General features: G+C 36.7%; 1 protein-coding gene across 3 annotated transcripts; it reads right to left on the bottom strand.

The window, feature by feature from the left end:
• Window positions 1-3,202: 3,202 nt before the first annotated feature.
• On the bottom strand, window positions 3,203-12,130 carry LOC118281748 (baculoviral IAP repeat-containing protein 3). 3 transcript variants are annotated; one of them, XM_035602447.2, is made up of 3 exons: window positions 11,971-12,130; window positions 11,692-11,851; window positions 3,203-5,728 (listed from the first exon to the last, which is right to left on the bottom strand). In XM_035602447.2, the coding sequence occupies exons 2-3, from the start codon at window positions 11,768-11,770 to the stop codon at window positions 4,662-4,664; spliced, it is 1,146 nt and encodes a 381-aa protein (XP_035458340.1). In that variant the 5' UTR covers window positions 11,771-11,851; window positions 11,971-12,130; the 3' UTR covers window positions 3,203-4,661. The 3 variants fall into 3 exon arrangements, with proteins under 3 accessions (XP_035458340.1, XP_035458341.1, XP_035458342.1); XM_035602448.2 differs by lacking the exons at window positions 11,692-11,851; window positions 11,971-12,130 and adding an exon at window positions 10,051-10,379; XM_035602449.2 differs by lacking the exons at window positions 11,692-11,851; window positions 11,971-12,130 and adding an exon at window positions 6,470-6,662.
• Between the last annotated feature and the right edge of the window lie 684 nt (window positions 12,131-12,814).

Here is a 12,814-nt window from a genome sequence, read left to right on the forward strand (position 1 = left end):
AGTGCACCTCTGCCTACCCCTTCAGGGATAAAAGGCGACGTTGCATGCACTGTTTTTCCTAGTGGTTGTGCAGGGTGACATCACCTTTTCTAGAAAATATTGTTACTTGAGCCTGCAGTCTCGACTATAGTAACGACAAAATTGGTCGCTACATTTTCGATTTTGATTATTAACTTGCCGATTTTCCAGCAGAGATATTATGCTATGTACCTAATTGCTATGCTACCCTATTAGGTCTAACAATATATTGATAATTAAAGAAGAAAATATTATTAACTAGCTGTGCCCGCGACTTCGTCCGCGTGGAATAGTTATTTTAGGCATTATATTTATTTTTGCAAACAACTTTCTCAGCTTCACAAATTATAGCTGTTACCCACGGTTAATTTGTGCATTGAAAATTAGTGATAGCACTGGATTATGATTATAAGGAACAATCTACACTCATTTCTATACTATATGTGTTTCCATTATTTTCCGGAAACCTGCGCCTATAGGTTGGGTAACCACCACCCCGGTTTGTGTTTCAGAAATAAAATTCCTAGGGTACTTTATAGATGGGCTCGCTACATACGCGTTATAGCAGTGATAAGTCCCCTCTTTGAAGAGTGGCTTGAGAGGCGTCACGGCGTCCTCACCTACCGCCTGACGCAGGTACCTACTTACCGGACACGGAAGTTTTGGCCAAACGGCCGAGGACCGCCCGGAAGATATGGTGGAGCATACAGTGGCAGTGTGCATTGCATGTGCTGAGCATCGCCATGTCCTTAGGGATGTGAATAGCGACGGTAACCTCTCACGTCCGGCTCTAGTTCAGGCCAAGGTGCGGAGCGAGGGGAAAGGGACGCCGTCTCCCCCTTCTGCGAAGTAGTCATCCTAGCTAAGGAGGAGGCGGAGCGCGTGAGGGAACGATCTTCATCACGCCCCAGCCGCCGCAGAAGACACTCCGGGCGTCGAGAATCGCGTGACGATCCCCGGCCACCGTAAGCGCGGGTCTGCGGACGCGGACGGCGAGTAAGAGTAGCTCGTCGCCCGATCAAAACCAGACCCGTGCGTACCGTGCGTCGCGTTCTGTGCGCGCCTCAAAGAGCCAGGCCACTACAGATGGGACCCAATAGTCTAACAGACAACGTAAAAGATTACCGGGGCCCCGGCTCAACGGGGTGATTTTTACACTCCTTCTCGCTTCACCCAAGGCAGGAGTAGCCAACGGATGATTTTCCCCCTCAAAAAAAAAAGAAAGAGTACTTTCTAGAACAAATGTTTTCTTTTATACATGGTGACGCAAGGTTATGAAATCCTTAAGAACCATATTTTTATACCCTATCATATTTTTATGACAATAAATTGAAGAATTGGATTTTTTTGTTTGTCAAATATTTCAGCCGATATTATTGCACTATACGTGGAATCTGGTTGTACTTTGTTAGACAGCCACAATAAAATGTGGGCGTGTGGTAATTTAAACCGCTTTTTACCATTCTACGCTGTAAACAAACGCTTTCGATGGTCAATGATCAAAAAATGTTTTACTTCGTTAGTAAGACTATAATTTTTTTGAGTATAGTTACACCACATTCCGCGTCGTTCGCAAACAATGTTATGCCTCTCCTCCTGGCAGCGTCGTGTTTCGCACATCATGCGGCGCGCGTGAATTTTATATCGGAGTTATTTTAAAATTGTAATATCTTCTAAGATGTTTATTGAAGTTTAGTGATGTCAAAGACAATTTTGTTCACAATTAAATACTCTTAATGAACAACACATTTATTTCGATAAAGATTAATATTTTTTCGTTAATACAACTCTTAACAAATAATGCATTAATTTCGACCCAGTCTGATTACCATAAAAACGATTCTAGTAAGTTAATCCTAAAAGATAGACATATACTGTCGCGGACTTTTTTTTAGATCATTTTAAGAGGAATAATTCTTTCATACATATAATGTTCGTATCTTGAACCATTTTCGCAGCGCACGCAACGGAAGCCCTCAAGAATTAATAATTTCCCCCGCATCACATTTTCCTTTATTTCTTCGCTCCTAATAGTTATAGCGTGATGTTTTATAGCCTATAGCCTTCCCGATAAATGGACTATCCAACACAAAAAGAATTATTCAAATCGGACCAAAGTTCCGGAGATTAGCGCGTTCAAACAAACAAACAAACAAACAAACAATCAAACAATCAAACAAACTCTTCAGCTTTATAATATTAGTATAGATTGATGTATACTGATATTACAATAATAAAAAAGATATTAATATATAAAATGGTGATAACATATTGATAGATATTAATTACAATAATAATAATATTTGTTAGTTTTTTGTTATAGTATCACATTATTGTTAAGATATAATAAGTACTAAGTGACTGGATACTAAATGTGTCGAAATGTATGTTGCCGTACCCTAACCGGGTTTCATGTTGAGACAAATGCTTCTAATTATGTATCATCTAAATGTACACATGAATGCAATAAATGATTTGAGTTTGAGTTTCATGTAATAGCTAAAATATGAAATTATGTAACAGTTTCCACTGATCAGTGCCAGCGTAAGGGCCACTGACACCCCGGGCGAAAATATTGTGGCGCCCACTTGAGGGAAGCAATATCAAGTGTTAGTACTAGTTTTTAATTTAATTGGCGCCCCCCAGACTTTGTCGCCCTGGGCCATCGGCCCATGTGCCCCCCTAACGCCGGCACTGCCACTGATACTAAACTATGTAGCTGTGCGAGGAAAATATGTATCAATAGTAGGTAGCCATCCATAGCACGCATATAAAACTAGTGCTGTGTACCAATGAATATGATTAGTGGAAGCCAAACGCATCCACAGCAACATAGCATAGCACATTTCTGGTGGAAAGCACCCTAAGGCTTGATTCCTATTTATTTTCCTTTTTTATTCCCAATGATAGGTGGCGGGAAAATTGATTTGTTTCCGCCTCACTAGGCGTGGTTTACCCATGTTTTATATTCGCATTGAAAGTAAGATCCCTCTAAATAAGGGCAAAGTTGAGGTAGTTACGCTTTAATTAGGAATTCAATAACACAACTGATCAAAAAACTTACTTAGTGCATTTGGTTTAGGCACTACCTTTGAAGAAAATGTTTTCTTTTAACGATACAGGTGTTGATTGCTGTATTTGTTGATTACGACAATGGGTAAGGTAATAATAAAACAATGATAAATATGATTTAACAATTTTTTAATTAATAATGAAATAGTAATCATCACATTTGAAAAACAAATTAAATGAGGCTTATGAATTCTCTTTTGCAATTATGCATTAATGTTAAATGTCAAAAACGATATATTCCAGTGGCATGTATTGTAATAATATGATATTGACGAATTTTCGAGAATCCACACATAAATCATATTACATATAAACTATGAAAAACATTTTAATGTATTTTGTTAAATAAGCTAACTTTTATATTACATGTCACCAAACATTATTCAGAGGTTTGCTACGAGAAGAACAATTTAAATGCAACTTAGTATCTATGCTTCGCACGACGTTTCACAAAGAAGTGTCTATGAAATGCTTTCATTAGTTATATTGTTACATTCTGTACTGTGTCAATAGAATCCTTGTTTTAAAAACTTTAATTTAAATTATTGAGAAATATTTACTCTGTTTAACATTTGCTCAGCACAAACAATACATGTTTAAGTTATTTTAGGTCAAATGCAGTTTTTCCTGTTTCATTATTTGCGCTGATAACGTTTTAACACTTATGTACATTTTTGTCGGTGGGACAAAAAGATAAGCTACATATTTACATTACATTATTTACAGGGACACATTACTGAATTCTTTGAAAAAAAAAAAGAATTAAATAGTTTGTATTACAATTAAAATATTATCCACTTTTTCATTTGTATCTAATACACTTAATTACTCAGACTAGCCTTTAAAACCAAGTTTAGTCTTATAGAATTTAGTAAACCAAGAAAACAATGATGCAACTGATTTAGATTTATTGTGTTGCACTTACATATTTGACATTCATATAATATTTCCAAAACGTGCGCGACCGGTATATATATAAATAATTTAAAATAATGTTAACATCAAAAATTATAAATTGTCTTATTACTATTTCACGCGGAGTGTTAACATTGCCCCACCGTTTATAATTTATAGATCACAAGGGCGACCTCAGTAAGGTCACGCTTCCACAGTCAGAAATAATGTAATTCCCATTTTATTGCTAAGAATGGGTAAATTGGTCATTGCCGTTATATCGAATTATCACAAATACGACTTTTGAAATTCTATCGGTGTAAATGTTACATCTCACACAAAGTTTTCGTTACATCTGTGTAAAATAAATAATTGTAATAACACGTCAAATTGGAACGTGTAATTAAAGTAATAAGCGTCATCAATATATAAACTTATGTATGCTAAGTATTTTATAATTCACTATAACTAAGTATATCTGTCTTACTCCTGAGGAACCTTTCAATTTCGTCTTTTGCTACACTAGCGAGCGAGTTCCTATCGAAACCATCAAACAATAAGTTTTAATAGGTTTCTCCGCCTGTGGAAACGTGACATACGAGCTCATGGTTTCAGCACACAGCTCTGTCCGGTCGTCCCTTAAGACTAGAATTGAGCCTGCAAATTGGTGGCTCTTCTCACGAGAAATATAACCGCACTGCATTTTGAAACGTCCTGCGGCACATGGGGCACTTGTCGGCCGCCAGCGCGCACTTGGCGCAAGCCACCACGTGGCCGCACGGCACGAAGCACACGTTACGCTCTTCAGCATAACAGATTTTACACAACTTTGAGTCATCGACTGAGTTTTCTGGCGCCTCTGCTGGCGGGCTTGGCTCGGCAGTCCGTGCGGGTGCTACATCACGTTCCGCTTCTGACGCGGAAACCTCACAAGCTTCAGAAATCACCTTTTGAACGTATTCTCGACCCTTCACCAATTGCACGTAGGCGCAACGGTCAAACCACCTTGCGTGTTGTTCCCAGGGTACGTCATGGTTCTCCCAATCTTTTAATCCACCATCGCAATAAAAACACTTGGTTTTGTCTCCCTGACCAGTGTAAAAAAAGCCAGCCTCGGCGAGTTCTTCAGGTTTTTGTCGCATGCATCGTGGCCAGTCTTTAAAACTGCGTAGTCGTGCGGCTTCAGATGCATATCGTGGGTGCACGGGACCGGCCATACGCGGCGGAGAGGTACCGGAGGGAGCGGCGCGGGCACCACACTCGTCCTGGCCCGAACTACCCGTGTCTGCTGCTGCAGTACCGTTCAACTTGCGCACAAATGGGCACTGTGGCGCCCAACGCTGATGGTCCTTCGCAGGGTCATCGCCCTCCACCCACCTCATAATCTCCACTTTACAGAAAGCGCAACGGACTTCATCTCCACGGCCGAGGTAGTAAAATCCATTTCGAGCAAGTTGCTCTCCGGATAGAAAACTGACGGGCCATTTTTCAAATGTTTTCATACGTTCATCCTCTTTTCTCATATCAACTGTGTCCGCACTGAAGCCGAAGGTGTCGTGGTTGTCGGTTTTATCAATGGAGAAAGAAGATGAAGAACAAGGCGTGGATGGTGACAAAGATGGAGAGCCGGCGTTGGAGTCGTAACTTGGCGTCGGCAGCATTAGTGGCGCGAGAGGTCGAATTTTAGCCTCAAGCGATCCGCTCTTGAATAGCGTTAATGTTGAGGAGGAGCCATTGGATGCCACTGAAAATAAAGAAAGATTACAATTAGTAAAGAAGTTATGAGCAAAAATATAGCTTAACCACATGTAACATGACAATATAAATAATATCTACATGTAAGACCTCCTGAATTATTAGTACCTATTCTACCTATATCACGCATTGGAATAATAACTCAGAAAATTGGTTGAGCTAATTTAACATCATTTAAAACATACAAGATGTCGGCATATGTAGAAGATAGTGTATGCGAGTGTGCGTTTAAAAACAGTTTCACATAACAACAAGTTCGCGGCCGCCGGGGCCGGCCTGGCTGGCTGCGTCATCGACATTCCAATGCCTGCCCCCGCCCCGCAAACCGCCCTCTCTCCTCCTAAAGTGCACTCAGTGCGCATGAACCGAATGACCAGAATCTGTTTGCTAACCCACCAATATACAGAACCTCAAGAGATTCTTGCTTGAATCTCTTAACTTTATCAAAACATTCTTGTTCTACCTTACTTGATTCTTACAGTATTTATTTCATAAGTCTATACCAAATCGCATTTTATTTTTTGAGATATTACTTATTATGCCAGAACAAAGGAGCGATGAAAATACTGATAATGTGTTTGCAACTTGTTTTCACAAAATTATGTCATTTTCAATATTAAGCAATAATCACCTAAATAGAACTTGAATTGGAAACAAAAGGAATGCAATGTATCAAAACAATAGGCCTTCAAAATAGCTAATGGCCGACAACACACGGATCGATATTTACCATTTCTACTTTTGGTGTCTACTAAAAGAGGCATTTTGACTTTTTACTTTGAATATTTATACACAGAAAACTTCACGTAACACTGCAAATGCACATTGCAATAAAACTTGAACTTTTGCAAATTATGAATGTAGAATTAATATAGAAGCGCGATATTGTACGTGTGAGTACCGACATCGTTGGCTGTACGTATACTGTGCCGCCTGGTGGTGATATTGTGCTACAACGACCACCCTACTGCGCAAGCGTACGCACTTTAAAAGAGGGTTCAAATAGTCGGGCTACAACCCTCCGCGATCAGGAGTATTGCCGTACACATGGGGTGCACGCTGCAGTTCGGTAATTTGCCATTGTAAGTATGTTTATGACACAGCTGTTACATTCGACGATTGCACTGGAGCTGACTTGGAAAAGTTCTTTGATGAGTGTAGTTCTCAAGACATTTTTTAAAGACAATTTGGATATAACGTTAATCGCCAGTTAACTTTTAAAAGTTCATCGACCTTTATTAAGATGAGGGGGGGGGGGTAAATGTATACTTTGTTTTATATGTACAAGACTAATTCAGAGTGCTAATTCTGATAACAACACTGCAAATAAATAGGTACCGTTGCGTGTAATTTTTAAGTACCTCTGAGTGTAACTTTATGTTAATATTGAGGAATTATTTCTTAAATTTTATCTTTAAATTATTAAGACTTGAAAAAGGATACAAATTATTAGCAACTCTTTATTAAAGTTCCTAAGAAAAAACTTACAAACTCAAACATTCCGTATTCATATGTCTACAACTCATTCTATTTAATCCCTCAAATTCCATCTGGCAACACTGATAGTAAGTTCTCAATCAGGCTAGCGTCTGGTGCGACGTTGCCGCGCCGTTCACAGCCGACCGGATTTCATTCATATTTGAAACGCGACGTTGCCGTCTTCAGCGGAAACCGCGACCACACAGCGTAAAAAAGGGCCTGTGGAATGTGGCAGTAGTTTACTGATGGGCGGGTCTAATACAACACCAAATAAAAAGTACACAAAAGTGGATGCTTGGAATGCGAGTGGACTGTACTTTAGTTAAAGAAATAGTACAAATGTAGGTACTGACGTTAAAGTTTTTGATTTTATTCAGCCGATCATAGGTATACAATTGTTAAAAATGTTTTAATTTTGTTATTATTATTGTGCAGATTCTTTAATGTAACCTAGTGATGGTATAAATTGCTAGTTGCTGATAAATTTGCGAACCGATTTTCATTTTGAAGTCCAGCCAGTCGGCTGATACCTATCATGTGCAAAGTTCACGTCACTCGCCGCAAAAAGCAAATGAAATTCAGCATTGTGCTTTAAGAGAGCGGCGAGAGGCGGCGCCGGCCGGGAGAACAAGCGTGGGGAAGGGGACGGGGCCATGTTCTCATGCCTATGGGTGGTCGGCGCTCGGCTTTCGAATTCCAATGCCTCGCCTGTAGCGCCTACGCGCTAGACTGCTATCTATTTAGCTACATAACTACTTCTACGTAATTTCAGTACAGTTGTGTCTGAGCAATTTCTCCTTAAATGAACAATTTTACATAACTATAACTACCTATGATCTTATACATACGTAACTCGAAAATGAATATGTTCAAATGAATGAATTTTATGCTTGTTGTCTTAACTCAAACTAAACAAACCGTGGCTTCTCTCATCATAAAAGTACGAAAAATAAACTAAAGGATAGCCCGGAATTGGTGTCAGCGGAAGAGAACATCCGCCAGATGGGGCACATACATATATCAAAGAGCGCGGCATTAAAATGTAAAATGTAACCAAGGAAAAATTTCATGCATGAAAAAAACTATGACTGATAGAATTTTGTAAACATTAGGTATCTGTGTAAAACCAATAGTTACTACTTTTGATTAATATTGTTACCATTTATCTAGTTTGATGACCTAAGTCTATTTACCTATTCAATGAATCAGGTACCTATATGTTTTTTTGGATAGCTTGCTGTTCATGGAAACATAATTTAAAAAGAAAAAGAAATTGCTAAATAGCTGTATAATCACAAGTAACTAAGATGTTTTTTTTTACATGGCATTTCTTGGTAACATTGCCTTATCCGGTTCATGGAAATGTTTGTTTTTTTTTTTTTGTTCCATTTACATTGACGTGTAAAAGTGTTATTTTATAATCTATTTACAGAAATAAATATCATTTATCATTTATTTATCATTTAAATCTTTCGTAAAGAAAAAAATATTGTACGAAGCAATGTACGGTCGTCAGTACGCCCTGTGTGCTGCCGTGTGTACATTATGTACTATTAACTTCCCAGTGTTGCTAACAGATGGCGCTACTAATCACAAACTGTTTGCTGTTAGAAGTATTAACTACAAGGAAAAGCAATAAAATTTATGTCAATTATTTTCCTGTGTTACAAGGATAATTTTGAAAGAAACTTGGAATAATAGTACCTACCTATGTTGTAAGTACTGATTAACAATACAAAACCATGGATTTCCAATAACTACAGTTTTACATTTAATTATTATTAATGGTAGAATACATTAAAAAAATCTAATCATTACAATATTACTGTACATATTTTGTACCACTGGCATTAATGTTTACAAATTTGGTAAGTACTGATCCGACTAGCAGAGGCCCCATTGGGGAGTCTACTAACAATCAAGTAACAAGGCCATATCAACAATCAAACTGGGCATAAAAACTCCTTGGTAACATACAGTATAACATTACAATAGTATCTAAGTTAAATATCAGGATCATCCATCGAGAAAAGTTTAATCTATGAGGAAAATTGCAAATAAAATACAATCATTCTGATATGAGTTTCTTATCACCAGTATGTTTCCTGAAATTCAACATAAGTCATAATGATAGCTATAATTACCTACGATGATAATGTTAATGGGTTTCTGGAAATTATCTATTTTCTTTATGTGTATGTCTAAAGAGGCACTTAGTATTTGCATTCCACTGTTTGTTCAATGATGTTTTTCTTTATGACATCAGCATTTAATTGTAGCTTACACTTACAAAGTATAGATGGCGTTGGTAATCATATGCAACAGTACCTATATAATTATATTATTTGTTTTATTTTGTATTTACAAAGGTGCATTAAAGTAACAATAATGTTTTGAAGTATTTGAGTACTTAGATGTTGTACAGAAATTAAAGGTTACAAAAATATACAGTTAAATTGTTAATTTTTGATAATTTTTAGGCAATGGAGGTAGGATATTTGAAAAATTTAACATTGGTTATTATTGTTTTCATATTACAAAATAATCTAAATGTACACACTACACCTGCTTGTTGACACGACACACTCGTCTTAAAAATAACAGGTTAAAATACTTTTTACTATATAGTAGGTAGTAAATAACATGTGGTAATAAAATGTTATTTTTATATTCATACACCTGACAATATGAAAAATCAAATTTTATTTTCAACGTTAACATTTTTACATCCGAGACAAAACAATAATTATAAAAACGAGCATAAGTGATGTCGCTCTCGTTCCAATTCTATGAAACATATGGTCATGAGGTTATGTAAGGAAATTAATTTACCTTTGGTAATATCCATTTGTAATCCAGATTTTTTTGTATTCCAACAAGGTAAGGAACACGACCACATCAAATTGATTGTTTATGACTAGGTTTTAAAAACTGTTCTCACTCTCACTGGTCAAACGTTAACGGACTGATAAACAAACAACACAACTCTCCAACATGAGTGCGAAACTCGCGACTAACGAACGAAACGAAGTGACGTTTACAGCGGTCCACGATCGATCGCGGTTCGAGTCGAGTCAGTACAGTAGGCTCGTAAACATGCGTCACTCGTCGGCGTTCGGACTAAAACTATTCATCGCACGACACACTCGCTAAGTCTGTGGCTCGGTACGCTGCGCGCGCCTTAGTATAGGTGTTGCCAGATAACAGATCGAAATCGTAGTTCTACGTAAATTCACTATCTATGCGATTAAATATAGATTCGAACTTAACTAGTGTAGATATAATTTTTGAAAGATAATCTAATCATCTAATGATTACCACCTGTAACCTACAAAATACGTTAATGGTTTGGATAATGCAAACTATTGCCAACCGAGAAACATAAAACGAACATAATCTATTTCTATGTATGTTTATCAAATTATTATTACTTTTTTTTAGATAAAAATATCGCAATTCATAAATCTACCAAATTATTTTTTTAACGTGACAACACTCACCTAACTTGTGTTGTTTTTGGTCAAATTAATATTCAATTAGGTATTATTAATAATGTTTTAATAGACGAAATAAATTTAATGGTATATTTTGTTTACTTAATTATTATTATTTCTCCACGGACTTTGGTTGCCAATTGATGCCCTTGTCATACTTTTTTTTACAATTATTAATCTAATCAATTATTTGTAACATACCTATGTTACATACTACTATTAACCACATCTAAAAAATATATTTTTAATTATGTTGTAAGTACTTTATTGGGTAAATACGATATTGAGTATGGGGGATTTAAAAAGGTACCAAGTTTGTACTTACTTGCGCCTGTTTCATTGAATGTTCCATGATTGTATGTTAGTTACTAGTGATCAATAATAATCAATAGATACCTAAATAACATTTTATACCGTATTTTCTGTAATATAATTAGGTAGGCACCTTCTAATAATTACTTTGATACCTGTTTTGCTCCCATTGTACAGAGGTATTTTTTTCGAAATCTAAATCAAAATATTATTCACATTTGCATATTTTCATAATATTACGTAATAAAACAAGTATTATATAACCAGTTTACTTATTTAAGCATAAATACATCTATAATAAGGTAGGTACCTAATTCGACTATTCATTAAAATAAACTTATCTACCTTAAATAATTTTGATAGTTGAAAATACCTAACTGTAGATAGTTATGTACCTATAAGTAGGTATGTACAACTTAATTTTGTTGTTCAAAGAAACTTCTTTATAGACAATATTACGTTATCAGATATACCTAGATAACGTACTTATCTGGGTTTGCCTTAGATTTTTATTTCTTTTTATTTTTGGTATTTTAGATTAATTGTTTTGCAAGTACAGACCTGCAATGTAGGGTAGTACCTAACTTTTACATATTTACTTTACTGGTCTCAGAAAATTTAAATAAGAGGACGGTAGGAAGAAAATAGTAAAACGTTTATTACAAACCTGAAGTAGCAGCTGACCCCGAAGTGGTTGGAGCATTTATGTTTTCCCCATTTTGCTCTGATTTTATGTTTTCTTCCATGTCTCGAATGATATTAATATATTTTAACGGTTCACTGTTCACAACCTATATATTAGCCACCATTTTCGATTTTTTTTTCACCTAAAAGTAAACAACAATTATTTTATTTATCCGGAATTTACAAAAAATACGTTTGTCACTCACGAATCGATCACCACAGATAAATGGACAAATAAATAGTTTCTAAGGAGGTTTCCTACCTGTCAATGATTACTTGAGAACAAGCGAGCAGTGCAGCTGTCGCTTCAATGCTGCGGGTAAACTAAGGCGATATATCGCGATAAAATATAATATCGTTACCTACGTAAACAAAACGTAACAAAACGTGTCCAATGATTAGCTCATTCCTACCGCAACGTAGGTACTCATTGCACTGTGTTGTTCAATCCTGGCGCCACCTCATCTTCTGATGCAGATTGCACACCCACTGGTACTTACCCATACCTAAGAAGGTATATACGTATGATACACATTCTGAATCATTATACCTATTAATATTAATAGACTAGGGCATCCCGTAAATTTTATTGACCTTAATTTATGGCATTCGACGATTTGTACCTGGATTTATACTAAATGACTTTGTATTCCCATTGTATCTATTAGACATCGACTAGGTAGTAGGTATGTAATCTTAATTAATTTTAGAATTTTAATAGTCACCTTGTACTTATACCTGATTATGTTCCAATGTTTATTGTAATCATACTATGTCTGGTTAATCAGAGCAGATGTCAATTCACTACATTATTGCTTTGTGAAGGTAGCAGTATAAAAACCTGGTAATATTTGACGGTGGCAGGTGCGGATGCAGCTTGCGCCAGCGCGGGCGGCATCAGCTCGCCACAGCTGCCACCCCACGTGCTTCGCAGCTGTCGCCCTCATCCCTTACGCCCCACCTTCACCCCCTCCCGCTGCCTTACATAATTCCTAAAATTTGCCAAAATTTTACCAACTCATAAATAGGTTATTGTAATAATCCGTAGCACTTATATGACGCAGAATATTTACCCACAATGAAGTTTTTACTTTCCTAGAGGTTAC

This window comes from Spodoptera frugiperda, chromosome 31 (assembly GCF_023101765.2).
Source record: "Spodoptera frugiperda isolate SF20-4 chromosome 31, AGI-APGP_CSIRO_Sfru_2.0, whole genome shotgun sequence".
Taxonomy (NCBI): Eukaryota; Metazoa; Arthropoda; class Insecta; order Lepidoptera; family Noctuidae; genus Spodoptera; species Spodoptera frugiperda.